The sequence below is a fragment of the Aplysia californica genome, unplaced genomic scaffold, assembly GCF_000002075.1.
Source record: "Aplysia californica isolate F4 #8 unplaced genomic scaffold, AplCal3.0 scaffold00807, whole genome shotgun sequence".
NCBI classification, from domain to species: Eukaryota; Metazoa; Mollusca; class Gastropoda; order Aplysiida; family Aplysiidae; genus Aplysia; species Aplysia californica.
The window spans coordinates 79381-88452 of NW_004798077.1; the positions used below are offsets into that span (position 1 = coordinate 79381).

The window sequence follows — 9072 nt, forward strand, 5'->3', positions numbered from 1 at the left end:
AGGAAGGAAGGAAGGAAGGAAGGAAGGAAGGAAGGAAGGAAGGAAGGAAGGAAGGGAGGAAGGAAGGAAGGAAGGAAGGAAGTTTATTCAGTGTTTAAGGCCATTGGCCCACATCACATCACACAAAACACTCATTTGTTAAATAAAGTTTCCATAATGAAAAAGTACATGTTGTGCACATATCTCTTATCATGAGTCAGACATTGCATATTTCTGTCACTGGGCAGAGTTAGGCAGGGGGAAATTAAAGCTTTCAGATAAAACCAATAACTTCACATTATATCCAAAAACTGACAATCGCCAGATTCCGAATCATCGTGACACAAATAACAAAGACCTTCCTGACTCAAATAACTTCCTGAAACATTGAGCATCAATCAGATTTGCAATCAAAAGAAGTGACTAAAAAGTTACTGCCTTGAAAAAAAGATAACCTATATTGAATAGGCCTATTGAGTGGGAATGTTTTTCTTCCAAGAATCAAAGCCACATTCTTCACTCTCTCTTTTTTCTGAAGTTTCGTTTGAGCAAAAAGCTGAAATAAACGATCATTAACAAAGATATAGTTGTCTAATGCTGTGGTTTGTACCATTCCAACCCTCAAAGAGAGATTAGTAAATGACAACCAGGCTTTATTGAGCAATGATCAGGTCATTTGCCTTAAACACAAATGTATTTTTCTGGAAAAAAGTAATTTTCCTTTTTCAGAATTGCTTGAAAATTTTGAGTAGAGTTTTTCTTTTTTACTAGTTATAGTATCAGGAAGTGCAATTACAGTTGAAAACAACATATAATGTCTTAGTATAGTATAAGGTTTTACGGCGCTCGCAACTGCTAAGGTCATATGTCTTAGACAAAAAAGTTTTGGAATAATATGGCAGATGGAAGGTTATAGTTGGACACTTTCGAGATATATATATATTTTCTCCTTTCGTTATAACAAGCATCCTGTAATTTTTATTATCCCTTTAAAATGTCATGTTATTTAACCCTATCCATACGTCATTTTTTACTATCGTATCCATACACCATGGGGAACTCTGTGCCACCATGTTCCAAAGAGGAAATTTATTTGTTAATCCGATCCGTACGCTTTGCATAACAGTCTGTCAAAATGATTTTTTGAGAAATACTGAAAGTTTCAAAGAGATCTACGAACTAGGAGTATTCTAAAATGTGAAGAATACAACCCCGGGGGGTACAAAATGACCCGAGGGCGTAGGGATAGGGTTAAGCTGTTGTATCATGAAGTCGTAAAGGGGCATAACTCAGAATAATAGAAAACGTAACTCTACCTCATATCCCCCCAAGTCTTCATGTAAGATAGACCAAAGAAACAAATTCTTTCTCACCATCTTTGTCTGTGTCCAGATGTCTGTCGACAAATTTGTCCAGAAAGTTCATCGGTTTTCCCTCGGGAATGGTCATCTGGGCAGAGAGAAAGTAAAAACATGGAGAAAACACAATGTCATAATGTCATGTAATCACACTGAAAATATTCCCTTTGCATTTAAAAAAAAGAAAGAAAGAACAGTGTAGAGATATCAAGCATGAAGAAGTGCATGGAATCTGAATATCACGGGTCTCAATTCAGAATTTCAAAAAAGGAGGAACTTTCCGCATGATCGCGACAGAAGCCCATTTTTGCGATACACCCATTATTATTACACTGTTAAACCCTACTAGAAGGCTGAAATAAAAACCATCAATTTGTCAAAGCAAGGTTATTTCATACCAATTTGAGGGTTCGGAAAATTTCAAGTAAAAGAGTCACTCACCAAATATTTACAATCAGTTTATGTACAGAAAGTGGTGGCGCATTAGCGGTAGCGGAGGAGGAGAGAGAGATATGTGTATAATATGAACACTCACATCTTTAAGCGGCATCTCTAATCTCACTTTCTCGGCCTCCACACACAGCCGTTTGAAGGGACAGTGCAGCTTGATGTACACGTGTTCACCAACCGTGTCCGACTGGATGGAGAAACCTTCCTTCTCCAACAACGATTTGAACCTGGGGGGGGGGTGGGGAGCAGATAGAAACGGATTTACACACACGTACATGATTACAAACACATGCACACACGCACACACACACACACATTCAAATACACATGGACACACACGCACGCGCACATGCACACATATACATGCGCACACACGCACACACACACACACACAAACACACACACACACATACGCACACACATACATGTACACACAGAAATACAATATACACCACACGTATATACACATAATATACAATATACAAATACACACACACACACACAAACACACACAAATGCACACACAGGAAGTGAAAGTAAGAGAAGAAACAACAAATCCTAGCTACATGTAATGAATATAACAACTAGCCAAATGTTGGAAAGAAAAAAAACAGGTTTCTCCCTTCTCTTTTTCATTTTCCTTTTCATTCTTGCATTAACACATACACACATATACACACACAATATACACACATGCATACATGTATATACACACATACACACACAATACACACACACAACATTCCAAAATGTTCTGACACTATCCACAACTCTTGTCATTTATTCTTTGATATCCTTTTACTATCTCAAACAACAACTGGACTCAATTTATGAAAAAGGAACTTTATACTTCAATTTCCTGGTTGAGCAAATGGTCCAACTCAGGAGAATTACATCGGCAAGCTGTTCAAATGTATTATGCCCAGAAAATAAAATTCTTCGGGATAGAAAAAAATGTGAAACAAAATGAGTTCCTTCTCGGATTGGAGCCTGTGGAAATAGATACATCACGCTTATAGGTGAAGTTTTTGCACTTTATAAAAGTGTGAAATAATGAAAAGCACGTTAAACTCAAAATATGGCCTCAATTGAAAATCTACAAACTTGACCCTGGTATCGATGTTTGGCTAATAGTAATATCTCCACTTGTGGATTGCCAGAAGTACCTCATTTTGTCAGCACACCTCACAAATGAAGTTTCATTCCCTCAACAATTATATTTACATTAAGAATCTTTTCTTGCTTTTTTTTTCAACATCTTGAATTTGAATTTCATCCAAATATTTCTCAAATACATGAAAGAGACATAGAAAGAGCAATGTTAAAACATTTTCAAAGTTTCGGGCATTGTATAATTATTTGATCATCTGACCAACACTTTTGTTTGTTTGCAAGCATGAAGAACTGCAAATTGTGGTTACCTTTCTCTGTTTCTTTCATGTCTCTCTAACTCCTTCTTTTTCTCCGGGTCGTTTGTGTCCTTGGAGTAAACGCTGTTGTGGATCAGGACAAAGTCGATCCGTTTACGCTCGGGAATCAGAGTTCTGTCCAAGGCGATCTTTGAATACCTGTGGTGAAAAAAGTTTACCATGAACCAAAATGTATATATATATTATATATATATATATACAGCCATACATATTTATAATGAGTGAGAATTATCAAGTATCTATTTGACTTTACATCTTCAAAGTGATAATTGTCCTTTTTAACAAAATGATCTTTTTCTTTTAACGATATAGTAGCAATAGCTGCGTTAGAAAATGAGATTGGCAAAACTATGACAGCGCATCATTGGACAAAAATTATTGATATGTCTCATCATCATCATCATCATCATCATCTGTGACAGACATCGGCGATCATGGTTCTCCATTCATTCCTTTGCTCGGATGCTCTCAAAAAAGCTACATTTCCCTGATCTTTCCCTGTTACCCATTTGTTTAGGTTCCCTTAGTAGGTTGCTCTGGGCCTACCCCTGCCTCTTTTGCCTTTGATATGTCTAGCAACAGAAAAACTTGTAAAAGTAAATTTTAAGGTCCATAAATCACAACATGAAAAAATCAAACTCGCCTTCTTTCAAAAGATCCGAATCCTTTGCGTTTCGACATCTTGTGCTTCAATCTTTTTCTAACTTTTGAGTACTGTACTCCTATTGCAGCCACATCTGAGAACTCAAGCTTTCTCCTCTCTGCCTCTAGATTAGCCTTCTGCTCTTCTTTTGGTTCTTCCATTTTGACTGAAGCCCGTCACGGAGATCCTGAGAGAAATTCAGAGAAAGGGAAAAAACAAAAACATATATATATCATACCATGATGTCCTTCTGCATGTCTTAGATGTGTTAGTTTTTCTGTGTCATTGCAATATTCCTCTGTATGTCTTAGATGTGTTAGTTTTTCTGTATCATGTTCCTCTGTATGTCTTAGATGTGTTAGGTTTTCTGTGTCATTGCAATATTCCTCTGTATGTCTTAGATGTGTTAGTTTTTCTGTATCATGTTCCTCGGTATGTCTTAGATGTGTTAGGTTTTCTGTGTCATTGCAATATTCCTCTGCATGTCTTAGATGTGTTAGTTTTTCTGTATCATGTTCCTCTGTATGTCTTAGATGTGTTAGTTTTTCTCTGTCATTGCCATGTCACAGCATGTACCTCTGTATGTCTTAGATGACTCACTTTATCACACAGTGAGTGGTCAACCATAATCATGCGTTTAATGTTACTTATGGGCAACTTTGTATGTTGTGTGTAATGATATGCATTTTTATGTCCATATATATATGATACACATGGGTACCTATTTATTATAGTAATTGATTCCTATTAATATACAAATAACAGAATGGCAAACTACGTATAATTTTATTAGTAGAAGATCTTTTTCTTTGATTCTTTAAGATTAACGATTTATGCATGTGTTCACCATACCCATTTCATTGTTTATGCATTTTGAGCACCTCACAGAGATATTAGCTAATAGGGAATATAAACACAAAGTTTCATAACACATAAAATCATACTTCAAGTAACCAGTGAATAAAGAGAAAGAAAGTCTCATAATTTCTTCCAACGCTTCTTCTAAGAAATGGATCCAAGTTTTTAATTTAGTAAGAGTTACAGCGCTCGCAACTGCATGAGGTCGTATGAGCGCGCAATTGGTTCATGATCATGCAAGTACCGGGAAAATAGATCCACCACAATAGACAATAGTGTCTCTCCACTCCGATTTATTGATTGTTTGGTTAGGTTTTTTTTCCAGGCAATCTGATCTACATAAGCCCTGTTTTTTGTTGTTGTTTTTTTTTTAATTTGCAAGCAAAAACATAGGTAGGGCTGTTAATTGATTTTTTTTTCTCAGCCAAAGAGCTTCAGTTGTCACTTTCGATTGATATAAGGCCTACATTTACTGGGAAAAAAAACCCCAACAAAACAACAAACCGTTTGTCCACACTGACAAGCTGGTAATTTGAACACCACACCCATACAACAGGTTTTGTTTTTCAAGAGGTGTCTCACCAGGCACGTAATGTTGAGAAAATAGGAGCACCTTAGCAGAATGTGTCGTACTTGCGAAGGACTGTTAGAGGCTTGGTGAATATAAGTAGGCCATGTATAGGAATATATATAGGCTAATTATAAACACAACATTTCGCACATTTTCATTTTATGTTTAGAATAATTAAGAGAGGGGATCACAGAGAGAGACAGAGAGACAGAGAGAGAGAGAGAGAGAGAGAGAGAGAGAGAGAGAGACAGACAGACAGACAGACAGACAGACAGACAAAAAGCCAAGACAAACAAGTCTAGCTAGGTGGCTGCGGTCTTTTCAGCCAGGCCTATCGTTGTGTTTGTCTTTTAAATTCTTTTAAATTTTACTTTTCTACACACAAAAAAATTATATACGCTGAAAATATTTTCATACAGGGTTTATCTTTCAAAGGCAAAAGGAACACTTAGAAACAATAATCATTTTGTTAACCTTAAAATCTATAAGATTAAGATCAAGACCAAAGCTTTCAATAATCGCAAAAAAGCCACCGAGGCTTAGAGGACCCAGGTATACACCTAGTAAGCTAGATATTGTTGCTCATATTGAAAAAATATTGACAAATCAGGGACAGATGATATAAATATAAACCACAATTTGTGGAAGAAATTAAACAGCAGAACCTTTGGTTGTTTTACCTCCTTTTATCCCGCTATTTATCAAAGTCTCACAGACATATAGGCTGCCTTACTCATCATATATTGTAATTAGTATAAAGCTTACTGGACTGTATTGGAACGTTGGCCTAGCTAGAATCTAGATCTAGATCTAGATCTAGTCTTATTTTACGCTGAGCTCTGAGCCTGGTTAATTGTAGTTGTAGAAAAATTCCTGGGGTAAAACCATAAATTGGTCCTGGCAGTCCATTAAATTCTGCTAATTGATTCTCTCAGTCATCAATCGTCCAACAACTAGATCTACATAACTGAAAACGGCAACGAAGTACCCGATAACGATACAACTAGAATCTAGACCTAGATCTAGATTCTAGATCTAGATCTATACAAAGAAAACAGTTATAAGGATAATAAGCACACGTTAATCCGAGGAATGATAGAGATCAAGATCAACACACATTCGTTAACTACACAACACAGCCAAACGAAAGCAGCACGGCGCGAGGAGTTTCGTCTTTGAATACCATGACTTAAAAGCCGAGCGAGCAACTCGGTGCGAGCGAGCTACATAATGTGATATCAATAATAATTTCTCCACCACAGCAAACCAAACACACAAACACAATCACCACACGACAGGAAAGAAAATATAATATCTCCAACCACCACAGTCTAGATCAAGGCTAAATCTATAACAAAAAAGGAGATCTTTCAATCTTACGTTTCAGAGCAGTCTATACCATGCTACCCCCCACATATCGATCGAGCCGTCTTATGGCACACACAGTGTTGGCATTGAAACCCTCTATTCTTCTCTGTCTTCATTGTCGCCTCTCGCTACCTTGCGCTTCGCTCTCTGTTGATGTTGTTGCTATGTAGGCCAAGGGAAGTCACTCTAATAATTCAGAGGGGCAATAAAGGGGACAAAATAACTGCTTATTGACTTTCGTTTTTACAGTACACACACAGTTATATAGGCCCTAATATTATTATTTTAACTCGATCTATTATGATGGCACTGGCGATAAACAGTGTTTAAGCAGTATTTTCGTCCTCCTTCTTTTTAAAAGGAAAATTGAGAGAAAGAAAAAAATCTTCCGATTATATTAAGGCGGGAGAGGGAGGGAGAGAGAGAGAGAGAGAGAGAGAGAGAGAGAGAGAGAGAGAGAGAGAGAGAGAGAGAGAGAGAGAGAGAGAGCAAGAAAGAGAGAGAGAAGGGGGGTGGGGGAGGGAAGAGAGAAGAGGGGAGGGGGAGAAAGAGAGAGCGGAAGGAGAGAGGAGAGAGAGAGAAAGAGAGAGAGAGAGAGAGAGAGAGAGAGAGAGAGAGAGAGAGAGAGAGAGAGAGAGAGAGAGAAAGGGAGAGAGACTAGAGAAAAGAGTGAGTGAGTGAGTGAGAGAGTGAGTGAGTGAGTGAGGAGAGGAACATTAGTCTTTCCATGAAAGTCCCCTCATCCCCAGAATAGACAGATTACTCTGATATAGTTGCAGGCCTTCTCAAAGCCCAGTACAACATGTTACTACAGACCCATCCCCCACGACCCCTGGTGGTTTAGTGAAGTCTTGGGTCAGTTTTACGGCACTTGTGACACAAATAGGTCATATATAGGCCTACCACAAGAAGTTTAGAACTTTTAATCCCACCATAATATGGGGACAAAAGATTTCAATCTCAAGTCGTGTTACTAGAGGATTGTATACAAAGGAAAGAAGGAGAAAAGATGGGGACGATGGGTATGCGAAGGACAGAATTAGAGGAGAGACATGGACGATCGATACGAGTATATTATTATTAGGAAGGAGGACTGATAGGGACGATATATATAATAATAAAATTAGGAAAGAAAAAAGAAACCACACTACCAGAGCACCCGCCAACCACCCACGATGTGCGATAGGAAGGCAACACAATTTCTCGACCAAAGTGAATCAACAGTAAACGAATGTACGTTTCCAGTTTACTGGTGTTGTTCCTAATGCTATAAGGGCACCCAAGGCAAAAAGCTGCACACTCCTTCCTCTTATTCCCGCTATAGTCTACCACAGAGAGGCCTGCCTTAACGCTTTGCAGACCTAGCGAACCAAAGGCAAGGATGTGGTACATTTCGAACCATCATACTACATGAATCAGAAACATGAATTTGAGTTTTCATTATTTCATGCCTGTTGCTGCTTGCAACTTTGGGACAGAACTGAACAATCAATATGAATAACGGAAATATCCTTATATAAAGTTCCCCCCAAAAATACGTTTTCATGCGTTACGTCGAATGAGCAGAATATGCGCGTCCCTTTGAGTTACGCTGTTTGGTTCAGATTAGTATTTTTTTTCTCGACTTTTTTTACGGTGCTCGCAACTGCAAAAGGTCATGTGAGCGTGCGGGACACATTAAACATTTTCAGTTAGCATGATATTTTGAATTTTGCCCGGGTGTCGCCCGAAGCCTACTCTTATCGATTTTTGGACCCCCAAGGGATCTTTAACGTGCGCAACTTGCACTCGCGACATCCGAGATTTTTCTCCCTTTTCCGAAAAAACTAGGTGTAGATCTTACCTCCCCTAAGATCAGGGGTGTGGCTGAAAGACAGCAGCAATGAGGAATCAAGGAGTAGCACCCAGAACTTATTGAATGAGAGGAAAACACCTTATCCTCTAGGCCGCGAGATCCCTCTTTTCCACTTGGAATCAAAGTCCCCCCCCCCACACACACACACTTAAAGCGCAACAAATTATTGATAGAACAATTAATTACACGTAAGTCGGGATTGATAAAGCAATTAATTACACGGAAGTCGGGATTGATAAAGCAATTAATTACACGTAATTCCTGACATGGCATTGCAAGGTCTCTGGGCAATTCATCAAACGTGGCCCAAACAGATGTGTTAGTTGTTAAAATATAACAGGGTTTAGACTACTAGTTTTTTTGTTGTAGCAGTAGTAGTTGTTGTTGTTGTTATTTTGAATCTGTGTGTGTGTGTGTTTGTGTGTGAGTGAGTGTGTGTGTGTATTTGTGTGCGTGTGCGTGTGCTTGTGCGTATGTATGTGTGTGTGTGTGTGTTTGTGTGCGTTTGTTTGTTTGTGTGTGTAAGGGGGGGGGTCTTTGTTTTTTTGTTTTTTGTGTGT

At 38.3% G+C, this 9072-nt stretch overlaps 1 protein-coding gene across 1 annotated transcript in view; it reads right to left on the minus strand.

Moving 5' to 3' along the window:
* LOC101852578 (anoctamin-5) overlaps positions 1-3378 on the minus strand; it is a 35932-nt gene extending 32554 nt beyond the window's left edge. Inside the window, exons 1-3 of the mRNA XM_013088765.2 lie at positions 3209-3378; positions 1873-2014; positions 1353-1428 (exon numbers count right to left, since the gene is read on the minus strand). Of these exons, the coding sequence (XP_012944219.2) occupies positions 1353-1428; positions 1873-2014; positions 3209-3378 (388 nt within the window). The remainder of the gene's footprint in view (positions 1-1352; positions 1429-1872; positions 2015-3208) is intronic.
* Positions 3379-9072: the final 5694 nt, after the last annotated feature.